The sequence below is a fragment of the Passer domesticus genome, chromosome 1, assembly GCF_036417665.1.
Source record: "Passer domesticus isolate bPasDom1 chromosome 1, bPasDom1.hap1, whole genome shotgun sequence".
Lineage (NCBI taxonomy): Eukaryota > Metazoa > Chordata > Aves > Passeriformes > Passeridae > Passer > Passer domesticus.
Genome location: NC_087474.1, coordinates 137,213,322 through 137,230,187, shown reverse-complemented (window position 1 = coordinate 137,230,187; position 16,866 = coordinate 137,213,322). Strand labels below are relative to the sequence as shown.

General features: G+C 38.1%; 1 protein-coding gene across 14 annotated transcripts in view; it reads left to right on the top strand.

The window, feature by feature from the left end:
• The window catches only part of TRIQK (triple QxxK/R motif containing), a 61,579-nt gene extending 48,093 nt beyond the window's left edge, over nt 1-13,486 (top strand). For 13 of the 14 annotated variants that reach the window (XM_064391421.1, XM_064391461.1, XM_064391477.1 and 10 more), the window contains one exon: nt 8,292-13,486. In XM_064391421.1, coding sequence (XP_064247491.1) covers nt 8,292-8,405 — 114 coding nt within the window. In that variant the 3' untranslated portion in view covers nt 8,406-13,486. The remainder of the gene's footprint in view (nt 1-8,291) is intronic. The other variant, XR_010348379.1, reaches the window with a different exon arrangement.
• Nucleotides 13,487-16,866: the final 3,380 nt, after the last annotated feature.

Below are 16,866 nucleotides of genomic sequence, written 5' to 3'. Positions count from 1 at the left end.
TGCTTCCATATTGCTGAGAAAAGCTGACAGAGCTGAAGCAAAAAGGAAGGCAAGTTGGGCACCTTTCTCATCGGGGATTTGCTTGTAGGGGAAAGAAGGCAGGGCTTTTAAATGCATCCTTTTCACTGAGCCTGCTTAATGCCAACAACCTCAGGCTTAGTAAAGGTTACAATACTTCTACCAGAACATGGGCAATTTCTGTGGAGTAAACTCTGCACTTCTGCTTACAGAACCCACAGTGCTCAGCATGGAAGCAAAGTGTATTTAATGTCTTGAGGTAAAGGTGCACCTTTTCCTGCCTCACAGTGACAGCTCTTCACCCTGCTCAATCCCTCCAGCAGCAGAACTTTACCATGGACAGTAGATGCTCCTGGAGTGCCTGTAGGAAAATCTCCTTCCTTACCCCTGGAGAGGCTGCTTAGTTGTGAAGCCCCATAACCTGTATCCCTCTCTTGAGCACGGCTTGTTTTGCTCAGTCCGTCGTTAAGATCCTCCAGCTGCCAAGTGCCATCTTTTTACATCCATCCTCCATAGCTATCCTAAATCCTCCCCTGCTGTGTTCTGGATAATTTTTGAAATAATTCTTGACAACTTGTGTTTGTTGTGACAGCAACTGGCAGGACAGAAGAGAACACCATTTGTTCTTCAGATCCTTTGACCAGTAGTCTCAATGCCCTGAGGTCCCGCTTGATCATCCTTGGTCTTTTTGGGACTTTGTATGTGTCCACCTGGAAAACCAGTGGGCAATAGTCAGTGGGCCATGCCAAGCTGGGAAATTTGTTGGTGATTTCCCCAAGGCTCACACACCTCCCTATAGTCTGGGTCCAGTTGGCATATTGGGCCCTCCATTCCTCTCAAAAGGGACTTCACCAATGGACCAATATTACCCTTATTTTTTCCTTAATTGGGGAGGTTTTGATGTGCAGGGTAGGTTGTCCTGCCATAGGCAAGGACATCCTCTAACCTGGATGGATCTTCATTCACATTCTCATCTCCCTGGTCCTCAGATTCCAGGGTCTCATATCTGCAGTTTAAGGGCACCTGGAGAGGTGAGGTAAGTCAGTAGGGAATTCACCTGCCACCACAAGCAGAAACCCATTTCTACTCCCCACTGTCTCTTGAGAGCTCCACCTTTTCCCTGGGAGGAGTAGTGGTAATAAGCAACATAATTCACCTTCCAGAGGCTGGGATTTTAGTCTTTTTTTATTATGTAGGCCCTAATTGTGTGTTGTAACAATTGATTAGCTTAAATCTGTGTTGAGAGAAAAAGAAAATTATATAACTGCAATGCAGTGTAATAAATAGGCACTTTAAATAGAAATGTCTAAATTTCTTGTAAGTCTTTGAGAAGAAACCGGACACATACGTGTATTTCAAATGTACTTTGTTTATATATGTATCTATTCAGTACATGATGCAGTATGCAGCATTTCAAAATAAATTAATCTTTTATTTTAAAAAGCTAAGTTGAAGCTAATAAAAATATTGTAGAGGAAGGATAAATGTAAAAGTATAAACTCTCTGGGAAAGGGGAATATGTTTATAGTTCTGTGAAATACATACACACAATAAGCTAACACAATAAGCACCATACAGCCACTTAGAACAATAGGCTTTTTTATGTCATTGATAACTCTAGGGTTGTTTTGCATTAGTGTCCTGAAGAAATTATGTGCCTGGCTGTAAACTAAGACTTAGTGTAGTATTTAGAGCAGAAAAAAAAGAGGACAAGAAAATAGTGAAGGGATTTTAGTCCTTAATTTTTACGAGGATAATGAAATTCAACTGTTGTGTATTTCGCCATGAGAGCTGACAACATTAGCTTAAGAAAAGGCCCTATAAATGACATAAAACTTTTGAGAACCAATCCCCTGGAGATTCTTCACATTTCATCGCTGGCATACTAATTAGCTTGTCTTGTCAAACTTTGATTGCCTTGTCATTTTAATGCAAGGTTTAAAGTAACAAAGTTTCTTTCAGTCGCTGGCATTTAGTAGTTTTTAATTTCCCCAATGAGGAATTTTTATCTGTGTTGATAATGTCAGAGAAGCAGCTGAGCACTAATAACTATCCAAAGTTAGTTCAAGCAGGGTGACCATGCTAGTACTTGGTGTGTCATATTTGCTCTTTAAACATGTTTAAAGATTAAATATTGTAGCAGAGCTATTGTACTGGCTCTGTTTGTATATGTGACACTAATGTAGACAGTGCCAAAATACATTGTGTCTCTTGGAAAAGCAGGACCCAGTCTCGAGAAACAGCTCCAAGAGAAAGCAATGTGCTATATGTCTCCTGGTGTTTGGATAAGAAAAAAATCCTTTGTAGCAGTACCAAAAAGGGAGCCTCTGAACTTTCTCTGGGTCATTTTGTTGGCCTCCTGTATGGGGCTTGTGCTGCTGGAAGCCCAGCTGTTCATCCTTACCAAGTAGAGCAGGAAGGCCTTTCCACCACTGATGCTAGCTCTGCTCTCATTGGGCAAGGAAAACATGCCAGCAGGAGGGTGACAAACAGAAAATGGTTTGAGAAGTGTGGAAGCTTGGCCCCCAGATAGCTGGAATTTGGTATGCAGAGACCAAAAGTTATGGGAGCTCTTGGGGAGAGATTTTTTTTCACAGGCTGTAAGAACAAATCAGTAGTCCATGGGACAAGTGATGAAGTTTTCTCTCTTCTTGAAAGGTCGACACAAATCTTAACAGTAGTATTTGCAAAGTACTTGCAAAGACATTACTGACTGCAGAATATCACTCCAAAGAGAATTATTAGCAACACAGTACATCGATTCAGCTAAGGAAAAAATGTTTCCTAAACAAAGTGAGAACTTACTGTCTGTCATTCTTTTGCATATCTGCTTAATCTGTTGTGTAGTTAGATACCTCACTATGGAGCATTTCTCTCATCTGGAACAAGTTAGATAGGAATAGATAACAACACATTCCTGGTGTATTTTAGCAAAGGATATTCTCCAATTTCATGCTGTTCATAATCTGCTAAGTTAGTGAACTACATTTTTCAAGATACAGTTTCATAGCTTTGTAGAAATTAAGGCCACAAGAGACTATTAGATCATTTGATCTGTACTTCTATATGTTACAGATCATAAAATTTCATCCAAATACTTTCTGCTAAGTCCAAGCACTTTCTAATGGCCAAAATACTGGGTCTTCAAACAAACTTATGTGTCTCACAAAATGCAGAGCAGCTTAATGTGCCAGCAATGGATAAAGTATACTCCCAGTTATCCCTGTAGTCAGGCTTTGATCCCTGACCTTGAAATGAAAGGGAGGGGAAACAACACATACAAAGAGAAGAACAAAATCAGATCCTTGCCTGACCTGAACACACAAGTGTCGTAATCATGGTGGTTTGAGATGTGAAGAAGATGCACCAAGCAAAATTTTAGGAGAATTGACTGGACCAGCTTGGAGCAGTAGACCATCTTTCTCAAACCTTCTTATGTCTCTATTTAGGACCAGTCTGTGGCACTTCAAAGAATAATCAACAACAGCAAAACCTCAAATCCTAGAAATTAAATCAATACAATTGGAGGAAAATGTCAACATCAGAAAGTTTGTGATGCTATATAAAAAAGTCTGAGAAGTTAAACATAGGGTGCTATTACTTATAATAACTTGTGGGATTCAGAATGTAGCACTGACCATGGAAGTAATCTGAGTTTTCCTAGGACCCTGAAGGAGAGGAGCAGCTAGGAGAGCTGAGTTTGCTGACTCCTGGTAGCCACATCCTTCTTTTCACACAAGCCAAAGTTGAAGTATTCTTTCCAATTGCTAAATAAAAACGTGCTTTTTTGAGAGAGATCAGATTATAAAGGACTCACAGGTATGAAAGTCCATATTTTCCTGAAGAATGTTCAATTATTCTTGCTCCTAAAAATTGGTATCATAGTTAAAGGCTGAACTTATCTAACTGCAGCTGGGCCTTGAAAGTTTCTTGTAAACATGATAAAAGGACCCCACACTGTGAAATGCTTTACTTAAATACAGGTGTATATAATTATATGCTGTAACCAAACTACCTCTCATTCTTCTCCATGATAAAATAAATACTGGTCATCTCCCTGCTGGAAATCCCACCACCTTTGTACATCCAGAAATCACACTGAGGGAGTAGTTACTCATGAAATCCAAAGCCCTTCTTAGAGTCACAGTTTTTCAAGGCAGAGTACTCCACTTTATAAGTACCGTATGCATCTTTGATACCTGTATATATTATTTTGCATCTAGCTGTTTTTAAATGAATCCTGTTGTTTTGTAGGCATATAGCCAGGTGTTTTCAATGACTCTCTAGTAGTACCTTGTTCTCGTTATTTGAGACAACAATGGACTTTCTTCCATCTGACATTTTCACAGTAAAAATTTGGAACCTAATAAGTGTGGATAAAAGTTCATAAATTACTTTTGTTGCCTTCTGTTAGCTGTAGAATGTCCTGCATTAAGGAAGTAAACATTCATTTATAAATACAATTTTGTTGAAACTCTAAAACATGATTGCAATGAATATCCACCTAAAGTCTTCAGTTAAAAACTATGTGAGATGAAAAGATTGTCAGTTCCTATATATTTATTTTTACAGGTATCCTTGGTCAGCATGATTTTCTTTTCATCTCTTTTCAGAAGGAGCTAGGGAGAATTTAGCAATTCAAAGAGAGCAATTTGTGCTACTATTTCACTTAATTTTAAGCAGGTTTCAGGAAAAAAAGGTGTGATTCTATTTGAAGGGCAATTTAAAAACATGTAAAACCCCCCTGACATTTCCTGGAAGTATGATATTTCTCTATATGTGTAGGATATGAAGCTGCCATACACAATATCCAGATTTGTGTTATCATAGCTAATATTTTTTCCTCACCTCCTCCCCTGATTAATCTTGTTTAGATCCCAGCTCTGCCACTTAGTCCATCAGGGTGAATTTGAGGATATAATCCAAGTATTTTGGCATGACAGACATAAAACTGACAAAAAATGATAAGAGAATTAAATCTACATCATGCTGTAATGGTATGCCTTTCTTTTATGAAAAGTTTCTGGAAAACTTAACCAAACTGAAATCAGTAGGGTTCTACATATGCTGTTCTACTTGTAAGAGAATAAAATAGAAAAATCTGTTCCTTTTTAAAGTCTTCTATGACTTTACTTTGGGATTTGAGAGTAGAAATGTTATTTCCTAGTGTTCTGTACCATTATATAAAAGAAAAAAAGGAGAACAAGCCCTCTGATCATTTTAAGTTTATTTCTATAGAACTTTTTCTCTATTCTTTAATTATTCATGGTAAAATCCTTTGAGTAAATGGATTTTGCAGAGGATGATGGGGATGATCCATAAAGTGCAAGAGAAAGGGAGCTATATATGCCAAGCAGGGAGCATTTTAACATTTCATTTCTATGCATGACTTAAAATACAAATAGCAAAGCCTGAAAAGTATAAAACAAATTAAAATGACAATATATATCTGTTGTTGCAAATACAGTACAGTGGTGCAGCATCTCATTTGCTATTTACCTTGCAAAATTTATGTTTATAAAAGTCCATAAACTGGATGCAATTCTTAAGAGACTGCATATCCCTAGCTGAGAGCCAGATGTCCTTTGTAAGGCCATTTATTTTATATTTTTGTTACTCTGCCTTTCTCAGTAACTCCAAACTAAGGTTCTTGCGTAATTCTCGAACCTGGAGTTTTAGTATGACTTTTCATTCCCAGGCCTAATAAATACTGATCCACCCACACAGTTCCTAATGGCTGTGCAAGAAAAATAGTATTGTTATCACAGTGTTACTCATTGTGAAACTTAGGCAGAGGAATTAAAGAACTGCTTCTGTCAATCAGTTACTGGGCAGCCCGAGAATAAAACTCAAGATTTTCCCAATTTCACTTCCTTTGAAACAAATCTTTAATGCAAAGGTTCCTGAAAAGTTTGCTGCTGCTACTCAGAGCATTTCATAAGGGAGACTGGGGAGAAGGGAGGGGAAAGGTAAACCTATTGTAAAGCAGAAAGCGTGGGAAGTGTGGCATCCAAACAAGGGGAAAACTTTTTAATACTGGAATGAATTTGCTCTCTGTGTCAAGTGTGAACGGTGCCTGCATTGTGCGGTTTTGTTGTCCACTCTCCTGAGCAGATGGAGCCTGCAGTTGTATGTCACTTGTTTATTACATCCTCTTAAGATTAGTAGCTGTGTGGCCAGATGGGTCTGGGAGCACAGCTGTGGATACAAGGAAATAAATGAAACCTGTCTGATGCTGCCATGCCCTTTTGTGAGATACTGACGTGTTGCAACTGCAACAAAGCAAAAATCACTTTCCTTTAATATATGAGTGAATTAGATGTACTTTTTTTTTAAATCTAATCATGAAATCAGGAGGATGAAGTTCAGAGGATGGTACAATTCTAAGAGGAAAATGTAGTTGAAATCTGTAGCCAACAGCCTCAGCAAATTTGCAAGAGCAATTTTAATGTGGTAAAACAAATTTAAAGTACATCTCAATCATCCATATAAAATAGAAAGCAAAGGTTTCTATAGAATAAAGAATATGCTCCTATAGAACATATGCCAACTAGGCAGTAGTATTTCAAAATTTATTAGATGGCATATGTTGAATTATTGATCCAACATTCTGATAAACTATATAATGCATTCATGTAAATGCAAATTAAATGCTGCTCTATAGAAGAATGCCAGATTATGGGCTAGACTTTTAAAAATGAAATGCACAGTTTTAACTCCTTCATGTCAGTGAACACAATGCTGGTCGCAAAGCCACCACCAACCTAGAGATGCTGGGTAGGATTAATCCCACAGTGCACACAAGAGGTACCATCTGCACTGCCATCTAGTCTAAGGGGAGAAATGGTAATTTTTGGGAAGAATTCACCTGGCCTCTCTTAGAGGACACAAGATGGACAGATTCTCTCCTTGGACAGTAAAGGGTGTCTTGTTGTCTTGGTTCAGTGTAGGCATCTCTTTTCAGTCCCACTGGCAGAGAAGGTTTGATGTGACATCTTCTGTACCAATTCAGATCAGTTGTTATAAAATCACTGAACTTTTTTCTTCTCTCATTTTAAATGCACATTGGGATTGTTCTGATGTAATTGTTTTATAGCTTAACATGAAGCTGAGAATTGGAGGGGAAGTTTTGCTTCTTTCCTTAGAGGGAGAGTGGGGTTTGGAGGTACAGACTAACCTTTGGAGCATCTTGAGTGCACAATTTTAAAAGTTCATCATGATGATCAGGAGTCAAGCAGTAGATATTGTTAACTATAAAGTCATCCTTTCTGTAAGCTGAAGGGGCATAAGGATTTTTCTCAAATTTATCTTGCATCTTTCGTTGTCTAGCAAAATGAGAATCAACACTATAGGAAGTGTGCTGTGCCTTACAGAAAAATAGAAACTTAAAAATGAGAAATAAAAAGGATGAAATAAAAAGGAAATGAATGAACTAAAAAGGAAAGAAAAACAGAAAATGAAAGAACTATTAAGAGGATGATTTTACTATAATTGCATTTTACAGAGTCCAGCCTTAAGATGATAGGCAATCACATGATGAGTATAATGTGTAGTATAAAAACATTTTTCTGCTTCTGAAAGCTGCTATAAATCATGTATACTTTGGAAGTCTCTTTTTTGTTAATTAAGGAAGATGCAGCAAGTTGCAATATTTAATGGCAAGAGAAGCAAGTGCAAATTGTTGTGCTTTTTGCCTTATTGCAGAGCTGAAGAAAGAAAAGTTTAATCCAATTCTGAGGGAGTTTGTAGTTCTATGTTGTACTGTATGCCAGGAGGTTGGAAGGTAGAGGTAGCAATTTTCATTGACTTCCACCATACTGTGTTTGCTTCATTAAAAAATTACAAATTTGTTGGCAAAAAGCAGTAACATATTGCTAGAAAACATCAAAATTCACAGTGTAAATTCATAACTTAAATTTGTGTTCAAAACTGTGGTTTGTGAATTCTGTCTTTTCCTTTAAAAAAGAAGGAACTGGATAATAAAAAGATATAAAGCTCCTATTTCTAGGTAAGACTAAAGATTTTCAAGCTAAAATATTCTCTTTCTGATATATATCAGACTCACCAAAATCTTCATTAAGTGAATGGATTCTACAACATTTGGAATGGTAACCACAATAGAGAAATCATTGAAGTATTAATGCCTTATGCAATTATACTGTGTCTGATGTGATTTTGATGTGCATTGTAGAAGGGAAATAATATTTATTCCTGATTAATCTGAAAATGTGGTATTATTTCTAACAGGTTTTTGTTTTCTTTTATTTCTACAGGAAGTTGCCCTTGTCCTTGCAGCTATACTGGTATTTTTGTTGGCTTTCTATGCTTTTTTTTATCTTAATGTTTCCAATGAAGTTGACCTTGATCTGGACCCAGATGAAAACTAGCAGATGCAATGAATCTATCATCAAGATTCTTCAGCTTCAATGAGACTACATAGGAACACATTGTCCCTTCACTGTAAGACAGTCAACTATGCCATTTCTTGCAGTCCAAATTCATAAGAAAATTTTGCAATACGTCAGTCACATTCCAGGTCTCTAAAATAAGAACACTTATGCCTGGCCAAGTGTATTTGTCTAACACCAAAGCCAGGAGCAACAGTAGTTTATTGTTTACATTATGTTTTTCTCAGGCAGACAACTTCAATGTCAAAAGACAGGTGCTACTATTACCATGGGTATTGATGCTGACTTCACAGGAGTGTCTGCCTTGACCTAATTTACGAATAAGAGCTTCCTAATAACCAAATTAGTTTCCTGTTCCTTTCTGAAAAGAAAGCCGAAATACCAAGTAAAAAGTCTGTCTTTCATTTGTGTTTATAATATATCAAAACACCCTTATCCTTTCTCTCCCTTTTAATCTTCCTTGTGCATGTGTGCGCATGCATGAAGATGGAAGAAATTGTAGGAAGAGAATATCTTCTTACAAGCAGTCTGTCACCTTCTATATGGACTTAATTTTCTGTCATTCCAGATTCTGTGTGCCCATATATCTGCAGTAATCTTTTTCATTCTTTTGCCAACTGTTCAGCACACATGTGTTCTGTTAGAAATGGCACCTGGATGACAGAAGCTTTAACATTGGCATATGCTTCTGAAACACAGTTCTTTGCCTCCTGTGCTGTCTGAACTAGTGTAAATAGAAAGTTTAGTCAATGTTGGTTTTAATTAGTGTATTGGTCTACTATTAATATAAAGTCAAAATTGTGTTTTAATTATGCTCTTCCTGATGGTTTTGGTATCAACTTGCTCTACCTATTAGGGACATGTTGTATAAAAACATTCCTTTCCAGCTATACAATCATATTAATCATCAAACTAATGTGAGAGGCTGTAAGTAATAAGAAAACACTTTTTCTCCTGGCGTACTAATAACTGGTAAATCTTGGCTCCATTACATCCCTCAGTTCTTGCAAAGTACCTTTCAAATTAGGCACTGTAGGTAGCATTTTTGTTCCTTTTGATAGCCAAAAGTCACTTAAGAATTTGGTGTGTCAGAGCAGCTGCAGGGAGCTTTAAAATTCTGGTTTTATCCTGTTCTGCTTTGAGTTTGGCATATAACTGAGCTTGTGGATGTAAAGACTCAGTTTTGATCCTCTTAAGTGTGGTCAGTCTTTCTCTGACTGAGATTCAGTTCCAATTCAGTTTGATATCAAGAAGAGCCATCGTTGCTGAATGTCCCAAGGAAATTTAGGCAGACTGACTTTCAGAAAAGTTTTCATTATTCTGAGGCTTGGTTTTGCCTTTGACATAAATTTCAGAGCTGAATGTTAGGTTTGATTGCAACTGAGGTATTTACTGTCGTGTTCCCAAGATGGCTGGCTAAGATTTCTTATAGTGATTTTGAAGACAAAGGGATACAAATCACAGCAAATATTATAATGGAAAATATATTTCTTTTAAATTGACACAGTCCCATTATCACCACTTAAGAAACTTGGATCAATACAGTTAATTTTTAAACCATACAGTAACTATAACCATATACATTATGAGTCTCTAAGGATCCACTTCATATGTGTCATAGTGTTCATTCACTTTATGCCATGCAAAACAACAACTCCAGAAATTCAGAGTACAACAGTCTTCCGAAAAATATATGAAAGAGAAATGTATATATGCAAATATATATAATTTTCTATGTATGACTCTTACAGACACAAAATCCTAACATTTACATATGCATATGACTTACAGTCGTACACTTGACCAAGCATCTCGCAACATGTTGAATTTATGGTGAAGCATTATCTGACACATGGCCCAACTTCCAGTGGAGGGAAAAGTATATCACAAGCTGTCTCCTTGGATGTGACATGCCTTTCACTCCGCCAGTACCCAACCACATATCACAGAAGCTGCAGACCTCTCATGTTGCTTTACACTAGCAGTTTTCATGTTCTATAACATGCTGGAAGGATTGCTTCCTTAATGTCAGCATATAGCTTTCTGGGTCATGTATGGTCTGAGAAAGACTCCCTTCATGCAGGTCATCTCGTAACCTGCTCTCTCTTTTGGTTGTATTAAAAAGCAAGCAATTCTTACTGTCAAATTTATGAATAAGAAGTTCCTAGAACAGGAATATTCCATTTCCCATAACTGTAAATAAGACCAAATCTGAAGTGCATATATATGTGATTCTATCAGCTTCCCTGATGTGTGGCTTATGAGTCCATATTGCCCATAGTTTGCCATTTGTCTGTTGCTTTTGTTTGGATTAGGTCTTTTCATTTGCATGTAATCATTGAATGGTTTGCATTAGAAGGGATGCAGAAGATCATCTATTTCCAGCACCTCTCTCATGAGCAGAGGCACCTTCTACTAGAGCACATTGCTCAAAGCCCCATCCTGGTGTCAAACACTTCCAAGGATGGGGCGTCCACAGTCTCCCTGGGCAACCTGTTTCAGTGCCTCACCACCCTCAGAATGAATAATTTTTTCTCAATGTCTAATCTAAACTTACTCCCTTTTAGTATGAATCAACTCTCTCTCGTGATGTTACTGCATACTTTTGAAAAAGGTCAATCTTTTTTGTAGGCTCCCTTCAGGTACTAGGAGGATATTCTCATGTGACAGGAAAATTTATTTTTGCTTAGACCAGGTAGACTTCTGTTCAGTGTATGTAGAAATACATGGTAAATGCTGCAGCAAATACACATCTTCTCTTATCAGTACAATAATTCCTAATGGGACATGTGGTTTATTTTGCCCTTAATTATATCTGAGATTGAAATATGCCTTTTGGATTTTGGACCATCCATCTTTGTATAAGTTGCTCGGTGTCTATTTTATTAATAAATGATTTTTTTCTATTTTGGTTCTCTTATTAGTGTTGAACACACTGAATTATGTATACATTTGAAAGGACATTAAAATAATCTAAACAGCAAAATGGTCAAAAGTAAACACTGATGTCAGTTTTAGAATATCTGGATAACTTTAGGCAGTTCTAGCCACTAAACTCATATAAAACTAAATGTGGCCTATGAATACCTAAAAGACAATGGAGAGAACTTCCTTTGGCATCCTACCCAATACTAATAGAGAGATCTCCTTCTGGAGTTGATCCATGCAGCTCTATCACTTCAGTTGTACAAGACTTTTTTATTCTAAAACTTTATATGCTTGCTTCAAAGAAGGATTACTGATCAAATAATTTACATGGCAAACTTAATGAGTGACTTAATGAGTTTTTTCAAAGATATTCACCTGAAGGAAAAGGTAGACATCAGTAGTTGCCGTCTACTCCTGGAGTAAACTGAATTTCTTTCTAGCAGAGGTTGTGGAGGAGATGCCTGTACTGGGTCCTTGTGCTTTGGGTAGGAGCAGATGTCCTGTCTGGAAGAATCTCTGGCTAGGAAGGAATAACAGTCTTCCACAAGTGATTTTGCTCAGCAAATCTTCCTAGGTGGTTTTCCTTTTCTTATTGATTCTTCAGAAGCAGAACCAGCATGTAGACCATCTCAGGACAGAAGCCACAGTGTAGTATTTTCAGGAGTGCTTCTAGTGAACATTGCCAAGGAAAGGCTCTAGGCTATACTACCTAGAGTCCATAAACATATTTTACTGGAAGCTTAGAAGGCATGTTAAGCATTTCCCTAATAGACCCTAGAGATACATTTACACTTTTCTTGAATGCTGTAGTTGAAGTTCACTGTTGCATATCATATAGACACCATGTGATTCAGAATCAGCTCCTTCCATGCATCAGACCAGCTGTAGCTGGTCTGGAGCAGGACTTGTAGACTGGGAGATTGTGCTGCAACACATAACTGCAAGTAGCCACAACATGAGCCAACTCTTCTGTTTACTTAGATGTTCTCTAGAGCAGCAGACCTCAAAGTTTTGTTTGAAAACACAGGTTTTGAACAATTCTACTAAAGGAAAGCACAGTGAAAGCCCTACAAACTGTTCATGCCTCTTCCATGAAGGTTGCTACGGTGGAAGGGCTCATCTGCTGACTTAGGGCCAAGTTTTGAATGCTGCCATTTTCAGAAGGAAAATGCTGCTAGGAGCTCCCAGCAGAGTGATGATTGATAAGGGATTGTCGTCCCTGTAAGGCACAACTGAGCCAGTTGGTGAAGGTCAAATGCATTCAGGACAATTCTCTGCAGAGAACTGTACTTGAAAAGCAGAGTAGGCAAGTTAGAGTGCCAACAAAACAGATACTACAGATCTTGATCTCATTTCAAGTTCTACTTACAGTAGCATAGTAATTAGCGGTGGTTATGACTAAGAAAATAACAGTATGGCACATCAATAAGACAGCAGAAATGCGATGTTGGAACTGCATCCTAAAAGATTTTACAGTGGATTATGCCTGCACTTTGGGAAGTGAAGCCATGAGATGAATAAATTGGCAAAGATTATCTGTGATCTTATGCTTACAATATTTTTTCCTGAAAGAGCCAGTGGAGATATTTTGCAGTACTTTTCTCCATCATCCTCTTAGTTTGCTGTAATGCATTTTTGTAGATATATTTCTTCACATTTCCAAGAGTGAAAATATTTTTTTTTTGCAGTTCATCAATTCATTTAATTGACAGAATCCTCTACTCATCCTTTTATCCCCCCTTAATCACAATCAAATTAGTGGGGAGACAGCCAAAATGTTAGGTACCAGTGTCTCTCAAGCAGATGTCACACCACTATTTTTTAGCTCGTTTAAATGAATAAACATGTTAAACTGTGAAGTATTACATTTTAGATTTTTTCATTAAAAAAAATGGGACAATCTGTTTACTGTCCTTAATTGAGACAACAATCCTGGTGGTTGCCAGTTTTGGCAGTTGTAATGATGAACTATAAATATTGGGACAGACTGACTGATGATTGTGGAGGATAGTTCAAGTACAATACTCATTCTGCATGAATTCTTTTTTCAGTGCTACATTTTTTCTAGCTTCTGTGATTGTTGTAGTGGTTTCGCATGTTAAAAACAAATAAATACCTGACTAGTCAATCAATAGGCTTGATTCTGTTGTCTTATTCTCCATGGCTACATGCAGCACAGAAAAGCTGTCCACCCTGGACCACACTTCATGCCTTGCCCAAACTCTCCCTAAAAGGTGTATGTCCACATCAGTTACAAATATGAGCTACAGAGAGCTTTGTTTTGCTGGGCTGTGGAAAAGCTGAGCAGCATAAAGATCTTCAGTACTCTTTTTGCCATTTCACAAAGATACTGTAAAAATTTAAAATAGTGCAGCCATGGGAGGTGAGTATGGAGTTTGGTGACAAACAGATGTCATTGTTCTATTGCACTTCCTCCAGAAACAAGATTGGAAGAAAATCAAAGCAAAATGGTCAGTTCTTCCAGGAGCCAACCACCTCACAACTCACCATGTTTCTCAAGAAGAGCTAAGTCTGATATCAAGTCAGAGCTATCACAACTTCGTATTTTTCATAGGATGATAAGAGGGCCACAAGGAGATAAAGGTGTCTGGAGCAAAGCAGCTTATTCTTGGACCAATGGGTCACTTATTTGAGTAAGAAAGAAACAAGGTTCGGGGATTTACACAAGGCATTGGTCAGAGTAGTTGCTGCTTTGAAAAAGTCACATTATGCTAAGATAGGGTAGCCTTGTGTGTCTGTTACAGAGTTAAATGTGAATGTTCTCATACTGGCAATGTCCACATTTCTCTAGAGGCACCTTCTCCTGTGAGACTGTTAGCAGAGATGGGGGGATGTGGAGGGAAATGGCAGGGGAGCCCTTTTGCTGATTCTGCACTCCTAAAGCATCTCTCCTGCTCAGTGGGTAGCTGCTGGTGTTTAGAGTAGGACTGCAGTCCTGGGTTGCTTTGGACAGGCTACAAAAAGAATACAGCAGAGCTTAACCTAGGGTGAATCTCCTACCATTACTGGTGCCTGATTTGTTACCAAAAGTAAACTCACTTTTATTTATTAGGCTCTCAGGAAGGTGCCAGAAAAATTGTCTTTTGTTGTTCTTTTGAAACTGTTCTGCATAGTTGTTTCGCTTACTGTCTGTGGGACTCCTATCCAGTCAAAGAATGCCACACTCATGCCTACTGCTCTTTGGTAGTATGAGCCCTTATCCTTCTGCAAGGAGGGCTGGGGAGTGACCTGCCATCTCCCCTGCTCTCGCCTGGCTGGAGCTGAAGAGGCCTCAAGTCACTATTACTGTGTAATGTAGTGAAACTTTCTCTGTTTTGGTGAGGACGGCAAATTGTGAATTCAGGGCAGTTTTATTTAGCCTTTCCTGCCTGAGGAACCTTTAGAGCCACAAGCATAGTGAAACTCGGGTTTTTCCCTACTTCCCTTTTGATGACTTCCTTCATCTTAAGATGAGCTAAGGTGCTGTGCTTGTCTACTTAAGGCAGGGCTATTTTAACAACAGTATCATGGGGTTTTGCTGCCCTAAAGGGCTCATGACTGCAGGTGACCCTGTTTATATTTATGTGTTCATTAATCATAGCCTTTCCTGAACTGCTCTTCTCAGGCAGTACTCTGCCTTTGTTCCACTCAATCTCTGCTGCTCCAGTAATAAAGGATGCACTAAACAGAAAAGAGAGTAAAGTGCTTTTTTAGATCATTACTAAAGCCACAAATTAATTTAAAGTTAGTCAATATATGGAGGCATTCTTCCAGTACACTGTATAGATGTTTATTTTGAAGAGCAGCCTGTTCTTGTGAATTATATTTGACAGTCCTTGCACTTATACATGGAGGTTTTTCAGTTCACATTAAAATAAATTATAAACATGACTGTGTTATTCATGAGAATACATCTGAATTTTTTATTTTCTCATAAACTGATCATCAGCTGCCTTTAATTAATAGAAGAATGGCCTCTATTTTTCAGTAATACAGTTTCTTGTGATACATTTCTTATCTGAAATGTTACAGAGTGGTAATTCCAGCCCATTGGTTAAGGGTTACCTCAAAATAAGAATTACTTGTAATATGTATGACTTTTTCTGGAGACTGCGATGATGAAATTTGGTAAATTCTCCACAGAAATATCAAATGTATGACTCCAACAAAAGCAATGCTTTTGAAATTTTTCCTTCAGTGGGTTTTACCTTCTGTCTTAGGAAATTTTCAAGTTGGTATCAGGAGGGAGTGGGAAATGCCTGAAGGCCAAATGAAAGGACTAAAATAAATGCTCAAGAGACTGTTCCCATGCATTATTCAACCTCTCATGTACACACGGCTGTGACTGGGCTTATGTCAGTGTTATGGGTGATGGAGAGGCAGCACATCTGAGACAGCCCACTTGGCTTGTGAATGTAGCACCCTCAAACCCACAGTGGCAAGTGTTTCTTCTACACTATATTAGGCTCCTGTACACAGAAGAGATATATTTTACTAAATTAATTCCTATATACAGAAAAATATTGATTCTTTTTTATATCTTTATATCTTTACAGATAGAAAAAAGAAGAAGTGTTTCTCATGAGCAAGGGCATTTGGAAATAAGAATCGTTCTTGCAGCACAGGAGTTGTGCATAGGCATCAAACATGTTCAATTTTAAAAAGAATACAAATACAGAAATGAAGATTTCATTGATCCACCATTCCTTAAAGTACAGATCTCTAGAATAATTTCCACAAAGCTATTATTCCCCCTATTGCACCACTAGTTTAAGGATTGTCGTTGCCAACTCGGAATGAAAAATGATCTTGTACTTCCCAGAACTTAAACAAGAAAATTAATGTATCTTTGTTAAACATTGAGTTACTCAGTTGCTTTGAAAGGGTCTACCAGAGGGTATTTACAATAATGTATAACTCAAAGTGGTGTAGAATAACAGAAAAAAAAAATATAACTGGATTTCAACCAAACTGCTACAGCTACAGCTGGCGTGGGGACCTTCACCACTTCTTGCTGCTTCCTTGCAAAGCCTTGAGGAACAGATTGGTCACATCCACTCATTGACATTTGTCTTAGTTACTGAGTTTTCCTGTCATTTTTGAAGAATTAAAACTCCTTGGTCATTGGCCTGGAGAAGGCTAGATTTGATCTTGGCACCTGGACCAGGCTTTCCATCTTGTTCATATCAAGGTTCTTCATCAGGTTCCTTCCAGAGAGCCTAAGCAGTTTGAAAAGAGTCTGAGTAGTCTTCCATCAGGTGAGCAATGAGGTAACAGGATGAGCACACTGAAAAACTGACACAGCCTCCCTTAGAGAGAGAGATATTTGCTGAGGTTGTCTGGCAGTGGGGTACACGATGTGTCAAGTTCTGTATCAAGGGAGGAGTGAGCCTGGGCAGACAGATCTCGGGATGTCAGCAGGGACTTGATGCAGATGTTCTGCCAGATGCTGCTGCTTTTGGACTCCCTCCTCCAATGGCAGAAACCCAAGAAAACTTATGAGAAGACACCA